The 19,529-nt window shown below is 40.4% G+C and overlaps 2 protein-coding genes across 2 annotated transcripts; both read right to left on the bottom strand.

Moving 5' to 3' along the window:
• Window positions 1-85: 85 nt before the first annotated feature.
• Window positions 86-6,884, bottom strand: prkag1 (protein kinase, AMP-activated, gamma 1 non-catalytic subunit). Its single transcript, XM_030051068.1, has 13 exons — window positions 6,763-6,884; window positions 5,601-5,652; window positions 5,414-5,514; window positions 5,239-5,320; window positions 5,083-5,141; window positions 4,828-4,873; window positions 4,686-4,740; window positions 3,435-3,561; window positions 3,049-3,214; window positions 2,901-2,938; window positions 2,171-2,317; window positions 1,861-1,960; window positions 86-1,635 (listed from the first exon to the last, which is right to left on the bottom strand). The coding sequence occupies exons 1-13, from the start codon at window positions 6,769-6,771 to the stop codon at window positions 1,625-1,627; spliced, it is 993 nt and encodes a 330-aa protein (XP_029906928.1). The 5' UTR covers window positions 6,772-6,884; the 3' UTR covers window positions 86-1,624.
• Window positions 6,885-11,213: 4,329 nt separating this feature from the next.
• Window positions 11,214-16,816, bottom strand: LOC115359729 (GTP-binding protein Rheb-like). Its single transcript, XM_030052340.1, has 8 exons — window positions 16,364-16,816; window positions 15,657-15,728; window positions 15,476-15,543; window positions 14,566-14,648; window positions 14,059-14,115; window positions 13,898-13,945; window positions 13,130-13,211; window positions 11,214-13,027 (listed from the first exon to the last, which is right to left on the bottom strand). Exons 1-8 carry the CDS (start codon window positions 16,413-16,415, stop codon window positions 12,935-12,937), a joined length of 555 nt encoding a protein of 184 aa, XP_029908200.1. The 5' UTR covers window positions 16,416-16,816; the 3' UTR covers window positions 11,214-12,934.
• Between the last annotated feature and the right edge of the window lie 2,713 nt (window positions 16,817-19,529).

Here is a 19,529-nt window from a genome sequence, read left to right as displayed (position 1 = left end):
GGTGTCAATATTGCTGCAGTATCTTGCAGTCATCGGTGCTGCCAAAGTTATACTGTTAGACAGGAACTTGATGTGACAAACAAGCTGCATGTGCTTAACTTTTAATGACATTTTAAAAACATGAAAGTGAAACAAACTTTATTGCTCATTCCTTAAATTACATCAATGCAGATTAGTAGAAAAACTGTGCACTTTACATACAGTTGTACACATTTTACATCTCCATACTAATTACATATTGTTTCAAATGCCAAAACAGGAAATGCGATGCATCCTAGGAACTATCCATTCAAGGATGGCATACCCTTTTAGAAAATGGAAAGGAAAGGAAGTGCTGGTATTTAGTGATTGTGATAACGGCCCCCCAACACGATGAATAGAGGAACTGCAGAGAAAAACCCCTTAACATGATGATCTGACACGTCATCACTGAATGTAACGGAATCACACCAAAAACAGACATACATACAAAAAACTCGGAAAATTAATTTGAGGCAAATTAATTATACCACAAACTTTGTTAATTTGACCGTTGTTAATTTTCAAGTGACACCTTATAGGTCCACTTACCCAGAAAAATTACAGCTGACATTTTACAGCAAAGCAGCAGTAATAAGAAAACTCATTTAATGCCAATAATGTCAGAACCCACAAAGGATGTGTTTTTGCTATAAAGGTCAAAAAAAAAAAAAAAAACTTGAATCATGTATTTAAGCTTTTAAGTACATATATGGGATAAAATAACAGATTAATTTATAAATGATAAAACAGACATCAGAAATGAAAAAACATACAACCCATAAATATCCAGTGGTTGTGCATTAAAAAGGATTACAGCACAATTGTGGTCTTCTCTAACAGCAGATCCATCCATGGTATTCTAGCCTTCACCAAGAGCACATGGTGGTCTAGGGAGCTTCAAGTGCTTTTCCAGGTTAGCTACCTTACAGTGTGACTGCGCTACAGATCATCATCACCGCGAAAATGTCGAACATGCCAGAACAGCACTACACAAACAAAGTGTGTTGATCTGAGACAGTTACACCGTGTTTAACATAATCCTTGGATTAGCTTGATGTGCGCCTAGATTTCAGCTGTGTACAATAAAATAATGCTACCTAAGAAAGGCAATGCTGGTCTATCGGTTTTCTTTTGCTTATCTACTGCCAACAAAATGCATCTGGCGATATATCGATATCTGCAGGAATGAATTTGTCAGAGTCTTGATGACTGGTCATCCTCCATGTAGATCAGTCCAGCACAGCAGCAGCCACAAAGTTGAGAGTGATGCTGGGCCATCCTGAGCAGAGGTTTCTTCCGTCTCCATTCTTTCTCAGAACTTTTTGGTGGTTTGGATTTTGGCTTGATTTACAGGAGCTCCTGTATTTCCCACATCAATATTGCTGAACTGATAAAATGTAATGGACTTACTATTTTTGCAGAGAGGGAGAAGTCTTGTGTGAAGTATAGGAAACCTGGTTACAGGGAGATATATGGGGATATATTACACTGTCAGAGTTCCCCTTGCATATGCCTGTCATGTTTCTCCCTTGCCTCTGGCCTCCTTTCTTCTAAAATGTATAACCCTTTCTTGTTGTGGAAAAGGCTTCCCTTTGTCACTCCTTCAAGCAGTTCCTGAAAGCGGAAAAAAAATAAATAATTCTGCTTCACCATACTTCACCAAAGACACACACAAGCAAACATTTGCTTTATCCCTTATATATATATATATATATATATATATATATATATATATATATATATATATATATATATATATATATATATATATGGTGGTCAAAGCACGGAGGGTTTTCAGATCATCTGTGTTGTATGTTTAGAAAGCTGTAGCCAACTTGCCTTCATCTCCGTTGGTGAGCACTAGTGCTTGGAGGATGTCTGAGAGGGAGACAATACCTTTCACCACCTCCTGCTCATCCACCACCACCAGTCTGTGCACCTGTGGGTCACAGAGGAGGACCGTGAACAGCTGCTGTTACTACCACATGGTACAGGGACAACTTTTGTAAAACAAGTTTTCTTGTTCATTAAAGAGCATTTATGTCACTGTCACAGGAGTGTATAGAAATTGATGGTTTCATTGCTGTATGATGGCAAATTTTTCCTCTGCAATTTGTGTGTAGTATGTGCCTCTTGCTCCCACTCTCACCTCAGCTTCCACCAGTCTGTTGATAATGGCCTCTAGTGTCTCGTGTCTGTAGCAAGTCAGCACACCCTCAAAGTACTGAGAGCGGTGCTGCAAGGCTTTGGTCACGGTCACATCCAGGTTGTTATAGGTCTTCTCTGCTGCCAGGTTCTGTACACAACGATATAACAACCAACTTTCAAACTAGAAATGTGCTGTGCCAAGTTTGGCTTGAATGTGGTGCTAGACAGAAGAATGGTCATGGTATCATTAAAATCTGAGGGATTCTTCCTTGAAGGGTTGTTTATGTGCACAAAAACCATGAAGATATGAATATATGCTATTTGAGTTATTATATTCACAGCCAGGATCTGGTGCAGCAGTTAGGGCATATCCATAATCTCCACGGCCTGTCCTTTAAATGGTATTAGTTATGTCTATGGCATTCTTCAGACAAAAGAAATTAAGCTTTCTTTTTCAACATAAGTTAGAAAACTGGATAAATAAATCTAAATCACTGATCTGAATTTGACTGTAAGCTTGTTTGTTTAATTTATGAACAGTTGTGTGCAAGTGTCAAAAATAATGTTTTCTAGCCAAAGGGAATCACTTACTCCTGAGAATACAAAGACTGCCAATAGCTAGAACCTATGAAGTACTTGTCACTACATTCCTAAACATGACTGAGGATCTACCTGTCTGCTGAACATTACTGTACTCTAATCTATAAAACAAGAGATCAGTGAGTACTCACTATGACATCAAATTTGGAGTAAATGTCCACCACTCGACCTGTATGAAACAACCAAGCAACACATCAGTGCTGCACACGCAAAATACCACAGGAGCTCTGCTCATCCATACAAGATCAACTTGGATGTCATTGCCACCAGCCCACGTACCGTTGTCGTCCACAACAGGGAGGGCCGACACTCTCTGTTCCACAAAAATACCCAGAGCCGTGTACAGAGGCGTATCCGAACGCACCACAGCTATGTTCTTGAATGTCCCGATGTTCAGTTCCTCTAAGGTTTGACCTAAGAAGCTGGGTTTTGGCATCTCTGATATCTGAGAAAAATAACAAGAGACCGTGCACAGTTACATAACATTTCCGGGGGAATGCATGTCAGCGTAAACAAATGCATTTCAGTGTAAATATTTCTGTGTGGCAGCTGGTCTTCCAACTGCCCATTTTATCTCTGCTAAAATAGAAATGAAACAGAGAAAATACCAGAAAATAACCAATCATTTCAGTTGCAGTAGTTGGGGACAAGCCAAAAGGACTCACAAAAAGCTTGAGAAACTTGAGGATCCTTTTGTGCGTGAGAATGTATAGTGTGTTTCCTGTCAAGGGGTCGATAACGGGCAGTCTGTGAATCTTGTTCTTCAGCAGAGATGACACTGCATCATACAAACTGGAACAGAGAGATAAGAGAGAACCATGTTGTTTAGGAAGTAAAAATGTATCTTTAAGGTTGTGAGATAACAAATCTGAATTAAAATATCAAAAATTTCAGTAACTTCATTCAGTCGAAGTATGTAACATGTCATTAAAGTCTTACGTATCAAAGCACAGGAAGTGATTTTTGACCAATAACTGTTGGGGAAACCCGAAAACAAAGCCAACATCACTACTATAATCAAATGAACACTTAATCATATTGTCGACCAACTGTATTTACCTTCCACAAAAGATACAAAATCCAAAACAAGTTTGCACCATCTCAACTACAACTGGCACTAGCAGTTATAATTTCTATCAGTCTGCTGGAAACTGATCCATATTCAAATTAAAACACACTACTAACAAATATGTTTTAAAATTTTTATTTTGAAGAGAAACAACCCTACATCTTATTCTAGCCTTTTCTTTTTGTCTGGAACTAGTTAGAAAAATGCGAAAACAATTTCCCAGTCAAAGTTTGTCTTTATAAAACTACACTGATTCTTTAAAATCAGCTAGTATATGAGGGGAAAAAATGATTCCTCTTTCTATTTATCATGAGGTGAAGTGAATCCTTTCCTATACAGCAGTAAGCAGTGCTACCCCACTGACAAACATGTCAAACAAATACATATGAGCATGCCACATATACAGAAGAGGCACAGAAGGCCTACACAGTAATGTAAGACAAGGATGGATTTAAGGCCCACAGAGTTTTCCACCTGATCCACACTGGATAGTTTTACCTGTCTGCTCACTCAGTAACTGAATCAGCAAAAAAGTCAAAACAAGAGTTCAGGAGAACAAAGAAATAAAAACATGACTGAATCGCTGAGTGTAGGAAACAGAAGACACCATATTAATATTGGAGAAGCTTTTTACTGGTGGACAAAACTGAGTTTAAAGAAAGGATTTTAGACCAATTCCTATAAAAAAAAAAAAAATTACATTGGTCAGCTTTAACTGTTCAAAAAGTACTCGCAGGTGGCCCATAAAGCAGATTTCCATATTCAGTTGAGACAAGAACAAAATGCAAGTCAGACAAAAATCCTGCTGCTTAGTCAGACAGAACTATTGCTTAGCATAAAAACTCACCTTGCATTGGGAGATATGCTAACCAGGGGTTTGAAAGAGTCTTGGAGGTACAGCTCTATAATAAAGAAGAAAATATTGGTTACACTTCAGGCATAAATGTACATAACCAGACATTCATTATTCATTTGATGAGCATTCTTACCTCTCCATGTTTCAATTTTGTGTTCTTCCAGTTCATATATCTGAACCTGAAATATTATAAAAAAGACAAAAACTGACCACTACACTCAGAGAGAAATCAAGATGAGCTTTTGAATCAAAGAGATTAGAACATTTTCAGCAATTCAATAGTATACAACCTGCCTATGTCAACTCAGACTTACAGATTAAAATAAAGATCTGTTACACCTAATTTTGCAAAGCATGGCTTACAACCATTCTGCGTTCACCATCTTACCAGAGGGGACTTGTAATAGCGATGAAGGATGTTGATGAAGTCGGTGATAGTTAGCATACCTGTAGTAGAGCAGCATGAGTAATATGTTGTCAGTCCATTGTTTATTATGGCCATAACAGAATTTGAAACTCAGCCCAAAACAAATGACTCTCTCACCAACAAAGCACTGCTTCTTACTGTCCCACAGAGGCGCTGCTCTTACCCCATTGGAAACAAGCGCAAAAAATGCCTTCTTCACCTGTTTAAAGAATAGTCACATTGATATATTTAGTCTACATAAACTACTAAGAGGGATCATTTAAATTTTAGAGATTCACAGCTTTTGTCTTACCTGAAGTGAAGTATCAAACACCACCAATTTGGAGCTAGTGGGTACCAAGTCATAACACCGATGAGACTTCATAAACCGGGTGTAGACATTGTATTCTGGGTCTGGAGGAACAAGGCAAGTGAATGGGCCAGGTTCATGGCTACCTCACTTTAACACAATGCACTGCTAATGAATAGTAACCTCTTACCTTCTATTAGTGGGTCCTTTTTGCCCTCCAGATCATCAAGAGCAGCTGGAATCTGAAAGATAAAGGTGGTTACTCAGCTGGGTAAGGCACCTTATCGAACAACTTAAGTGTTTGCCCTTCCTCCTATGAATACAAACGCCTGCCTGATGTGGCGAATAAACATGACAGTGTAGGTTATACTTTGAGTGCCTGTGGCTCCACATGTACGAATGGTTCAAGCCTGCAACTTGGCTACATCAGCATGTGTCATTTTTTTTGTGCCATCTTGTTTTGGAGTGGCTCCCTTGTTTACATTGGAAAAAATGAAAAGGGGTCAAATGATTATGCATTAACTTAAAAACAATACTGAAGAGTTGTGACATTCACGTTAAAATAACTTAAAGCGTCACTATGCAGGCACCAACCATCTGCTAGTGTCAAGGTTCAGGGTTAGGGTTCAATATTTCTGTAATTCCCCTAAATTCAAGATATCTACGATGCCCTTTTTAAGATACCTTAGGTTTTAAGTAGTCAGAATGAGGCTGTTGCTATCTTGAGCTGGAATTACGAGTAACTGGTCAGAATTAAACTGTAGATATCTGAAACCGGAATTACGAGCGGTCATAATTCGGTTGTAGATATCTAGAAAGAGAAACCCCATACACGTAAATGGCAAAAGTGATGTCATTAGTCCTAGGAGGAATGTCACTGTGCATAACTCTGACTCGTTTTGACTGGTCAGACTGACGTTATAAGACAGATATCTCGAATGAAAATCCTGAATCGTCACAATGCAATTACAACGGTTCAAAATGACGTTGCTGATAGTTACACTTGGCCGTTGAATGTTAAAACGGCTTGGCACGCCGGGGAGACGTTGTTATCTCGTTGCTACTGCATCACAAGCTCCGTTAAACATTTCAAAATGTGGCAAAGGTTAGTAAAGGTTTTACAACTTCAACGTTAGCCAGGGTGGAAAAGAACGTTAACCAGACGCCACGGTCATTGCTGAAGCTTGCTAGACAGCTAACTGGCTAGCTACAGACAAATAATCTAACGTTGTGTCGTACTAGGAATTAGCAAGGTGCTAGCCCTCGCCTATTATGTCTCGCTACATATGTTTTCAGTCAGGTAGTTTTTGACCAACGTTAACCAGCTAAGCTAGCCGAAACTGTCGACTTACACAGTCCATATTCCATCCGCTGTGACGCCTCGTTTGGCTGTCCCGATCTGACCAGGAGGATCCAGGAAGAGGTACGGCTTGTTAATCTGCTACGAAACCTCACGGATAGTCCGCTTGCAGTTGTATTGTCGTTACCGTATTACACGTAATGTGAGCGCACCTCAACAAACAGTGGAACTGCTTACCACCTATGCTTACCACAAGCCTTGTAATATGATGCCGTCGCGCGGAGCTCTTTACCATGCATAGCAGGTCCGTGCGCTGGGCCATGAAGAGTCAGTGACGACCAGCTCAGCTCCATGCAGGCCTGGTGTTGATGGTCAACTCGTCAGTCCTTTGATTGTAGCAGTTTATGTGCAGTTTCCTATTTCTGTATTTGTTGTTGTAATATTTTTGTAGGATTAATGCAAATATTTATACATAATGTATAGGCTACATAATGCACATATTTTTTTCTTTTTTAGAACTAGGATTGATACAGAAGTAAGATTAATGCACATATTTATACACTATATATATATTTATTACAAATTTCTAATTCACATATTTTTAGATTTCGTTTTTCTTTTTTTCTATTTCCTTTTTTAAATTTCACTTATGCTTATAATGTATTCTCTTCGAATTTGAGCGACTGCAACTGACCCAGTTTAACCTCAGAGATCAGTGAAGTATTTCTAATTCTGATTCTGATTTTACACTTATTTGAACATGACTAGTTTGCAGTCCAACATCTCCAATGCTCTTATAAGATAATAAACATGATTACCCTAACCAGTAAATGCGTGACCCATTGCTGGTCCAAACCCCATCAGTCGTTTAATTATAGCAGTTTACAACTATTTGAACATTACTAGTTTACAGCCTTACATTATTTTTTTCTGTTAGATTCAATTCAAGTACATTAAGTATAAATGTTTGACATTTTTCATTAGAAAAGTTGCTGCAAATATACTTCATTATAAAAATAATACAATAATAAATTACAATGAACAATAACATGGTCATGGTTCCTCCAGCTCGTATGACTCTGAGCCTGCCAGAGGGGAGTCCGATGAATAGAGAGTGTCCTGGGTGGGTGGGGTCATGCTGGATCTTTGTGGCCCGTCGAGTGAGACGGCTCCAGTGGATCTCATCTAGGTGTGGGAGTGGGGAGCCGATGATCCACTGAGCAGTCTTGGTGACCCGCTGCAGCTGTTTCTTCTCTGATGCGGTGCAGCTGGCATACCACACCGTACATCCATAGATCAGGATACTCTCTATTGTGCAGTGGTAGAAGTTCCTCAGCAGAGGTGGAGGGAGTTTATTCCTCCTCAGCATTCTCAGAAAAAAGAGTCACTGCTGGGCCTTTTTGATAATGTGAGTGGTGTTCACAGTCCAGCCCAGGTCCTCTGAGATGTGCAGTCCAAGAAGCTTGAAGTTTGTGACACACTCCACCTCCTCCCCATTGATGCTTAGGCCTGAGTGCAATGTGGTCCTCGGCTTCTGGAAGTCAATGATGATTTCCTTTGTCTTCCTGGTGTTGAGGTTGAGGTGGTTGTCACTGCACCACGCTGCCAGCGCCTGCACCTCCTCCCTGTATGGTGCCTCGTTGTTGTTGCTGATCAGTCCAACAACGGTTGTGTCATCTGCAAATTTGATGAGGGTGTTGGAGCCGTGGGTGGCAACACAGTTGTGAGTGTACAGTGTGAACAAGACTGGACTCAGGACACAGCCCTGAGGAACACCAGTATTGAGGACGATGGTGGAGGATGTGGAGGTGCCTATCCTGACATGCTGGGGTCTGTTAGTCAGGAAGTCCTTGATCCTCAGACAGAGGTAGGTTCTGAGTTGCAGTGTCTGCAGTTTGTTGATCTGTCTGGGGCTGATGAAATTAAATGCCAAGCTGAAGTCAACAAACAGCATCCTGATATATGTTTTCGGGTTTTCCAGGTGGCTGAGAGCGGAGTGGAGGGCGATGGAAATGGTGTCGTCTATGGATCTATTGGACCTGTAGGCGAACTGATGTTGGTCAAGGCCAGGTGGGATATGGGCCTTGATGTGCTGTAACACCAGTATTTCCATACATTTCATGATCACCAGCATCGGGGCCACAGGTTGGTAATCATTCAGCCCTGTGATGGCAGAGGATTTGGGCACAGGGATTATGGTGGCGGTTTTCAGGCAGGTGGGGACCGTGGCCTGCTGCAGCAAGCAGTTAAAGATGTGAATACTGCAGCAAGCTGATGAGCACATGATTTCAGCACCCGTCCTGGTACTCCATCCGGTCCTGGTGCTTTGCTGGTGTTAATGCCACACAGGACCTGGAGTACCTGGTGTTGTTGGATGGTCAGGGGCTGGTCATGCTCTGATAGTGTCAGCTTTGTGTCCTCTGCCTGCTGTCCTCTTCAAAGCGGGAGAAAAAGGTGTTAAGCTGGTCTGGGAGAGGGCCTTCAAACTTTTTGTTTTGGCTGACAGCAGCAATGACTACACCTTTGACCTTGTTGTGTACATGGGAAAGTCACAGTTGGCCTCAGGTATTGGACTTGCATACGATTCAGTCATGTCCCCGATGAATACAAACTGAATGGGCAGTGGCTATTGTCTGTATATGGACAATTTTTACACCAGTCCAAGGCTCTTCAGAGATCTGTATAAGCAGAATGTTGGAGCATGTGGCACATACAGAGACAATAGAAAAGAATGCCCCTGCTCCAAATCAAATGCTCTGACAATGATGTCCCCAAGAGGCTCCCTTAGATGGGTCTGTGAAGGCGAACTGGTATTTGTAAAGTGGATGGACACAAGAGAGGTCTCTGTCTGCTCTACAATCCACCCAGCATACTCTGGAGAAACAGTGGGAAGGAAAGTGAGAACACAGGATGGACGCTGGACCATGGAAGAAGTTCCATGCCCAACACCTGTGCTTGAATACAACAAGTACATGGGAGGTGTTGATTTGTCTGACCAACTGATCCAATGTTACACTGCACACCACAAAACAATGCGTTGGTACCCCACAGTGTTCTACCACTTCCTCGACATCGCAGTCACAAATAGTTACCTGCTTCACAAAGAGCTCTGCAAAGAGAAACAGGAAAAGCCCATGTCCCACCTTGCTTTCCAGGAGGAGCTGATATTGGGGTCGTTTGGTGTCCCAATAAAGCTCCCTCCTCCCCAGGCAAAGGTCAAACATGTACCTGTGGCCATCAATCCAGGTGCTTTAAAAAAAAAAAAAAAAAAAAAAAAGGCCTCAGAAGGGCGCCTGGAGTGTGCAAATTGCAGGCAGAAGGCCAAGGGGGATAAAAATAAGAGGGTATATAAAACCCCCAGGAAATGTTAGGAATGTAATCTGCCCCTCTGTCTCATTGTAGACAAATTGCTTCAGGGAATGGCATGTGTAAGTTGTTTTTGGATGGAGATGGAAAAGTGCCTGCACTTAGTTATTGAAAATGTAATTATCTTTTTATGTGAGAGGTTGTATTTTTTTTTTCCCCACTGATTGCCAGGACTTTGCAGAACAACTTTGTTCAGCAAAAAAAAAAAAAAATCTCCCCCCTATAGATGTGTGAAATCTGAATAAAGATTTGTAAAAATTCTATTTCCATTTAGTGTTTTCTTTTTTCTACACTGGGATATCACAATTTATACATTCATGTGACATCAATGCAGCATACATTTTCTTATAGCACAGGTTTTCCTGAAAATAAAAATGATGAATATGACTTGTTTGTACATTACAGGGTTGAGGTTTTAAAAGCATTATTACACAAGAACACCAGGCGGACCAAAAATTGGAAAAAATCGCTTAGACCTAAAGGGGTTATTAATAAAGTAAACAATAACCCCAACGCTGTCTTCTTCAACAGTACATTAAGTTCACAGAGATGTTAATAAGCAGCAAATAGAAACTTAAGAAGCCGCTTTTAGAGCATCCATCAGCTGTCCTCAATTAGTGATATATTTCCAGAGATAACGTTAGACCAACATTATTTCCACCTGTGTTAACTTTCGCCAGTTTCTGGTGATCTGGCAAAACTTTGACAAGCATTCTCGCACCCGGGCCCACTGTGCATTTGCTACCATGACCCACCATGCTCTGCTTCTGATTGGCTAAAACCTTGACTCTGGCTAGCTTTATTTGTTGAAAGCAGTGTCAGTTTAATATCTATATAATGATTAGATTGGATACCCTTAACGGGATCACAACAAAAAAACATGTTTTTTTTTTTTCTCCTCTCATTTTTCCAAATGACGGAAATCCGACGTGGCGGAAGATGGCATCAACATGATAACCCTCACCCATAAATTAGTGCCTCACGGCTGGTCCAAACCATGACTGTGTTTGATAATCTGAAACTGCTCATCAATCTGGTTGAATTCAAACTTTAACTACTTCATTCATGTGTCAATCCTGCCACTAGCTGCCTGGGTAAATGTAGCACATATATGCAACAAATAAATGCAATGACCCATCAAATGAGTAAAGGATTTATTTATATACAAAACTGTTTACAGCAAGATTTCTGAATTAACATTGACCAGAGTAGGAATTCTGGTGTCCAGGTGCACGACACCACATTTCCCCAAGGGATCAAGTCAACAGAAGGAAATAAAACCCTTTAAGAGCACCTTGAGTCATGAAGGGAAGCAGATGAGGAAGGGGGTTTGAAGAACTATAAGGCACAAGACACAGCATCACCAGCTTCTCTTTGACCATTATCAATCACCCATGAATTAACTACTTGCTCAGAGAAGCACTTAATTAAAAAAAAAAAAAAAAGCCTAAATAACAAATAACCACTAGGGGGTAGAACATGAAAACTTTGGGAATAAAATTCATAGTCTATTAACTGTTTATAAGGCTACGCTGGCTAAGAAAACAGGTCACTGAGGGCCCAAATGTTCATTTCATTTCAACAATATGAATTAGCGGGGCTGCATGCCAATATGGCTTGGTTTTATCCAGCCTGCATCAACCATGCAATCAAAACCTTTTGTTAAAAAATGTCAAAGCTAAATCAGTATCCCTCATTAGCTATTTAACAGTCTTCTGCAGTGTTAAGATGTAAAAAAAAAAAAAAAAAAAAAAGAAAGAAAAAGAAAAAAAACTGCAAGTCAACAATGGTGATAATTATTACATACTTATATGCACATAATCTACTTAATATACTCAGGGGAAAGCAAACCTCATCACTCAAGGTACAACCAATATTATTAAGCCACTTTCTAAGATTCTATTTATATGGTATCAAAAGGCCATAACTTGTAATTATCAGTGATCTGTTTCACTCTACACTGAACTTCTTTAAGAGGAGGGTTGTCCATCTGGTAACAGCTTTATTTCAATTAGAGAAAAAAAGTAAATTGTAGAAAGAAAGGAACAGAGGACCAATCTGCTTTGCAGAAAATCTTAAAAATGTGTGATGTAATATACCAAGGGATTTCTCTGTCAAAAAGACACAACTTACAGTTTAGAGGTGAAAGGCACCTTAAGTTGTTTAAAATTAAAAATTACAGTGAAAAGAAATGTGAAATTACAATTAAATTTCTTCTGTGAAAGAAATCTCATCCCCGGAAACACACCACTGTGAATAATAGTAATGTTTCTACACCACATTTTAAGCAATGTGACTTGTGGTGCTCCATCAGTGTCAAAAGATTTGCTGAGGAATACACACGTCCTTAAAAAGATTTTAAATCAGCCCTCACTGTACATTAATTCAACTAGTCAACGAATCCTGTGACATAAGCCAATTGTGTCTACAACTCCGTACATACGACTAGTTGTTACTACCATATACAACTCGTGGACCTATTTTATTACAATGAACTGGGTCTAATATATTTGGCAATCTGATTTTGTTTTCCAGGCATTTGGTTGAAGTCAAGACAGAGATTATGCCCAGCCCTAGACAGTATCGCAATGCTGAAGGAAATTCTTCACTGAAGGTGCTCTCTTGTCTGAGACTGAGGTGAATGTTGATCACAGACACTTCTCCATATAGTTAGAATTAGTGGGCTAGTTTATCAGCTGCAAGGCAAATTGCAGCCAACGTAAAGAAATGTGGTATCACAGTGGAGTCGCAGATTGCCACTGCAGAGCCTTGGTGCTGGGGAGGTCAGGACCGGCAAGCTGGTGAAGTTGTGCCTCCTGTCTTCAGCAAATGAGCTTACTGATGTCCTGGAGACGCTTTTACATCACAGCGCATTTCTTCTCCGCTGCGGGTGCATTTCCATCAGCTTTCTCCATCTCCAAAATGATTCTCTTGAAAACCTCCACAGCAGTCTGTATTGCAAGAATATGATTAGCAGAGTATGGAGTGTGTGTCAGAATATGATGAATGGCCAGTGCTGACGCGCCAGTGAGCAAACAGATATCCATCATTACCTCATTTTCCTTGGCTGACGACTCCATGAATGCAGCACCCCAGGAATCGGCCAGTTTCTTCCCCTCCTCTGGCTTGATGACCCTGGGGAAGAAATTAAGATGGAAACACTGCCTATTAAAAAAAAAAGTCTTCTTATATTGCACTCACCCACCAACACAAAATGTGCTTACTAAACATTTCTGCTTACTAATACTTTCTGCTTTATCAGATAGTGACAGAGAAGCAAGTATGTCGTATGTGCCTGTGCCAAGACAAGGTGTCCACAGGTATCAGAGTTAAATGTACTGTTTTTAGGACATTTCAATTTTTGGACAAATAATCTAATCACGACCTTACACAGGAAACCATAAAGATTTTCTTGACATGCATTGTTGAGTTAATCTACAGAGAGTTTTAGCAGGTAGGTATACAGGCAGTGTTAGTATCAGCACTTGGCATAGAGATTTATAACATTGGAAATGCTGACTGAGGCATAATTTGACTCATTTTGACAAAAATACATACATGGATTAATAAAATTATATCAAATTTTTATGTTGAAATTTAGTCCCCATGAATTCAAATGGAAGACGTACGATTTTAAAGGCCTAATATTTTAAAATTTAAGTCATTTTAAGACTTTCGAAGGACAACTGAGGGTTCTCTTGCCATAAAAAAATGGGACATTTCACTGAATGTTAAAACTGTTTTCTGTAAGCGTAAGAAATAACTGTGTATACCAGTGAAAACACATCATATATCTCTAAGCCTTTCACCATTACGATTACCTTTCCATGTGGAGATCTTTTTTGTTCCCGACAAGAACAGTTGGAACCCTGAAAACACAACATCCTGGTTGAAATAAAACTTCACTTGAAAAAATAAATAAATAAATAAACAAAATCAGAAACACAATTTTGTAGCAATAATATGATCTAAGTAAACTTACTGTATCTTTCCAACCATATCTAGCAGCTTGTCATGTAGAGATTGCACAACTTCAAAACTGCAGAGAGACACAGATAATGACATCAGCGTACCCTTATCTACTGGTACTTTTCAACTATCACAGGTAACCTGGAACTTGGCAGAGTATGCATTTTGTTTTCCTTTTCCACTGTATGAAGAACCAACCCTGAAGGACTGGAAGTGTACCAAAAAAATTCTTTCTTAGCCTTGTTTCAATTCTTCCCCACTTGGCTGTACACTTTCATTTCTGAGGGCTAAGTCAAGCTCTTGCTGAATCCTGTGAAATTTCACTTAAAAGCCTGAGCCAAACCGTCAATCAAATCAAAACGGCTGTAATGAGTCCGACTATTTAATCCACAGGCCTGTATCCCCTGGAGTGTGAACTTGCTCTCCCACTCACTCATCTCGCCTGTACGTCATCAACTCTGGTAAAATGTGTTGCAGTTATTTGTAAGGATATGGCAAATGAACACGAGAATCCACTCACCTTTTCATGGAGGTCACTGAATAGACTAGGACATAACCATGGATGTCCACTGAGTGGGACTCTGTAAAAATTGAGTACTCGTCCTAAAAACAGAGAAGGGATGGTGATTACACTCTCAATCAGCTTGGTCATTATCAAACATCACATACTCCTCAAACAGGGTCCGACATTTAAGAGCATAGATACAGGATGATAGTGGGTATTCAATTTAAGCGGATAACAGAAATGCAGTTTAAAACTTGTCAGCTACATTACATGTTGTAACATTAGCGTTGCTCCTGAAAAATATGTACCTTTGTTACTACCATAAAGGTGCTTGAAGGCACCTGCAAATGGGAGGGCACCTCACCTTGTTATGATGTGGTAAACAGAGAAAAATGCCATTCAGTTCTCAAAACAATATAATTCAGAAATGCCTCAGATGCTCAGGACAACCCCTTTACCCCATCATGATCTAAAATATAAAAGCATTTCCCCCGCTGTTTATGTTTTTGACATCAAAACTTTATATTCAAGACAGACATTGAAGAATGCTGCATTGATTCTATGGGTTATTAGTCTTGTCATGAACCTAAGGGGTTTTATCCTCCCTGAGCCTCATCTGTAGCCTTAATAGATAGATACATGGATAGATAGATAGATAGATAGATATCCCTCAGGGAAATTTTAAGTATCTCATAGCTCACGGTACAATACATACAGTACAGAGGAAATACGCAATTCACGTAAAATACACATAGTACACAAATCAATCGATAAAATATGAGCCTAGATGAAATACAAGTGGTGTGCCCTCCCTTTTGAAACTGCATAGTTTGCCTATGGATTGCTCGTTGTTCCATGAGTTTGACACTGATAAAATTGGGCTTCCTGTTTCTGTCTGTTATGCTTTCGGCTTATATGAACTCACTTGTCCAGCTGTGTCAACCAGCTGAAGATGGAAGTCCTGACCGTTGACAAAGACCATTTTGTTGAAGGCTGGGGACGGGAAGAAACCAATTATGAGGTGTAAGATTTCTTTACATTTAGGGGGAAAAAAATCAGTCACAGTTTTCTCCCAATCCATCTCGCAAGTCTCTAATGACACTTACTGTTTTCGATGGTGGGGTCATAGGAGTCGACAAACTGTCCTTCCACAAACTGTATTGTGAGAGATGACTTTCCTGTGCAGGGAGGGAAAGCACATGACTGACTTGCTACAAATTACACCAAAAACGTAACAAAGAATATTTATTGTTAATAATCCTAGTGGACAGAGAGCTTCATCTCATACACAGATATACCACAATTACTTGCTGAGGGTATTCACACTGACACAGGACAGAGACTCTAACTGTTAATGTTAAAAACGGCAATCTAAGAGATGGAGAAGCTGTGAGTTATTACAGCATGTGCCATAATCTCGGATGATGTCAGTGTGGTTTAGGCAAATTTTGAGGAGATCACGCATTGTTTACGTTTGACATAACCTACTCAGCTAGAAATTTCACGGCACGCACCACCTGACGGCATGTCTGGCATTGCATATCACCGGTGGAGAGCAGCCATCTAACTTCATTTTAACACAACAGCTTAGATTTAGTGGCATATGGCTACAGGTAACCACCGTGATCGGCTTAGTTTTGGTGCACTTTGGCTACCAACTGCGCAGCAAACTTGTGCAAAACAAAGCAAAGTGAACAAAGGTGGGCTAGCGTTAACCGGTGTCACTCCGAAACACCGAAGAGGAAAACAAAGCCCGTGCGTTAGCCTGTTAGCCTGCTAGCTAGCCAGGCGCAAGCTCGTGCCCATCACTCACCTACAGACCTGTAACCTATCACAGCAATCTTTCGGTATTTGGGTTGAGGCATTGTGGTGAAATCAAAGCTTTACGGATGGATCCAATTCAGCAGGGCCGCCTTGTTTTTGATATCAAAACAAACTTTATCGCCACATTCGTCTCGCGTCACGTGACAACAACAAACTTTTTCAGAGCCGCCGCTCGAGCTCGCTCGCTCCGCTGGGCCTCGACTCGCTGCCTCAGAGTTGAACTCAGGCAAGTACAAGTTGTGCTCCTCTCAACAGCCGCTGTCTAGCTGCTCCGATACACGCACCGATATCGACCACGAGCTTCAGATGATGAATTAGCTGTTTGTACTGAAAGTGGAAAAGCCGCAAAAATGCCTTATTCACCGCGGTTACGCTTCGCAAGTCACACTGACGGAAACTGTCATTGTGTAAGCACACCGTCGTAAAACGAGCCGCTACGTCAGAGCTGACACGGAGCTGCAGCCGAGCCCAGCCGCTTTGTACAGTAGAGGTCACTCTTCAGGCTTTCCAAAACGCCTCGCTGCTGCGTCCCTGCCCTCTCCCCCAGTGGCAGATGGAGAATTTTTTTTTAAATTTTGTCTTGACATGGGGCGTCTGGGAGTGTTGGCACGGCGGGACAGTGGTACTGCCTCCCTCCAGAGACCTGAGGAATCTGTGCCGAGGAGCACTGGAGCTCCTCTGGCAGCTCACTGTGGCCCCTGCGCCACACTAACACATGTCATGTTGTTTTTTGTCCTTTTATCACCCTTCTGTATATTCCTCATATCCCCTCTCTCTATTTTTTTTTTTCCCTCAGAGAGAGGAATACAGAGCCAGAGGCGGGGCAATACCACAGAGAAAGATCTCTCTCTGTGGGAATAAGTTATTTTTTCATTTTTCATCCAAAAGTGGTAATTTCCTGTTTGCAGAATTTGGATTGAGTTGTGCATTCGTGCTCTGTATGTGATTATCAGACGCCTCACTGTCCACCTTGGCTTATGTTGTTTAATTTTTGTGGTGGTAAGATAACTTCTCTGCAGTTATGGTGTGTACAAAATCAGTGTGTTTACTCTTGATATCAAATGTTGAAGAGTAAAGGCCCTGTGTATATATATAGTTGATCTGAAATGGACACATGAGAATGAATGCATTAATTGTATAAGTTTATGATGGATACAGTGGCACAGACATGTATCAAAAACTTAATAGGTGACTATTTACATTGTTATTATGGTGATGATGATGATAATGATCATTATTATTACTACTAGTAGTATTATGAGCATCATTATTATTAGTGTTATTGTTATGTGTGGTGTTGGATATGTGTGGGTTTGTGTGTGTTGTACAGTGTGTACATCATCTCTTTGATTACTCTATGCTGGGCTAAAATAAGATAGCATGATGCATGGTGTGCTATGAAAATACTTGTGCAATATTTATTTTTCTTAGGAACCAGAGCATGTCTCTTCAACAAAACCTTTCCCTTGTTGGTGAAATAGCTTCACTGATTTTCCTCTTTCCCAGATGCCCAGACTTTGTTGTAGTCAAGACCACATAATGCCCGACAGATGTCTTTGGACTGTGGGAGGAAATCAGAGAGCCCGGCTGTCAAACTCAGGTCCTTTTTGCTACGAGGTTACAGGGCTAACCACTGAGTCGCTGCACTGCCCAATCAAAATGTCTCTGTGTGTGTGTGTTAAACACCTACATACATACAGGTATCCTGACTCTGTGCACAGTCTGTGTGAGTGTTCATCAAAAAGTCAGCCCAACAATTATAACATCACAGTGTTGTTCAGTGTGTTATACAGACCAAATCTCCAGGCATATCAAGCCTGCTCATTACTAAAACATGATACAACAAACATGGTGACTGTGGTCGGGTCCACTGGTTGTTTACACAATCCCAGCCTCCTTCTGCAGAGGCTTATACTAAGTCCTAGAGACTGCCCACTAATATACAGAAAAAAGACAGAGTGCGACATGTCAGGTGTGTGAGCATGAGACAGAGAGAGACAAGGGACGTATCCGTGTCTGTGTTTAATGCTTCACTGATTTCGACTCAGAATTCAGAATTCCTGCTTTTGATTTCCGACCGGCAACAACATCACATTCCCGGTGCATCACCTTGAGAAAAATGGATGTCCACAAGAATAAGCAACTCTGTGTCCTCCTCCAGAGGCGTGGGGCGTGGGATACCAAAATTGTCTGCACCAGTATCTGTAATAAACACTCTTACTGATTCAACCATAAACAAAAGAATATAGTTTGTTTTTTTTATTGCCATTTTTGTGGTGTGCCATCACTTGAAGCGAAATAAGAGAAACTAGAGCTCTGAAATGATATGATGATGATAAGTTGGATGACCATTTTATTTTTCACAAGTGGCAGTTCATGTTGTTGTTTTTTTTTTGTTTGTTTTTTTTTTTTTTTTAGCAAGTTTGGTGTCGATACGAAGACAGATTGTGGTATCTCAGATACAGGACCATCCAATTCTGTCGAATCCCACGGAAGAGATGACAAATTCATAATTTATATATGGTAAAAAAAATAAGACTGAGAAAATGTTGGGCCTCCAAGTTGGTTTGCCCTATAATTTCTCTCACCTATTTTTTGCAAGATCATTTCTGCCTCACTGTATTTTGAGAACACACTATCATCACTATTTTTCTTCCCAGAATATGCTCATCTGTCCGGCTCCTTGTCAGAGTTATGGTTGAATTTGATATGTTGAATAGACTCTTGAAGCTTTTTAAGGCACTGAAGATTTTTTTTTTTTAACCTTTATTATTTCTTAGGATTTCTCTGTCTATTAGGGTAAAGAAATTGATGGAAAAAAATGAGCCACTTTGTATCTAGGCAACTGTAATAAAAAATAAATAACATGACCATTGTTTTAGACAGGCATGATTCTTGCATTTAAATGGGAGAATATACATTTGAGGCTTCATATTATATTATTTGGGTCTGATTAGTTCTGTGATGCAGTTTGCCAAAATGGACGTTGACTGCAAACCTTCACAGACAGGCAAGTGGACCCCAATGCAGACCAGGGAAGCAAAGCTGAGACTCAAACTCTTTATTGAAGTAGAAGGCAGTAATACAGGCAGTCACGAGGGAACGGCAAACAGACTGGGAGCAGGAGACAAAAACAAAGATAACAATGCATGGGT

This window comes from Myripristis murdjan, chromosome 5 (assembly GCF_902150065.1).
Source record: "Myripristis murdjan chromosome 5, fMyrMur1.1, whole genome shotgun sequence".
Lineage (NCBI taxonomy): Eukaryota > Metazoa > Chordata > Actinopteri > Holocentriformes > Holocentridae > Myripristis > Myripristis murdjan.
The sequence above is the reverse complement of the archived record's forward strand: the minus strand, read 5'-3'. Positions and strand labels throughout refer to the sequence as shown.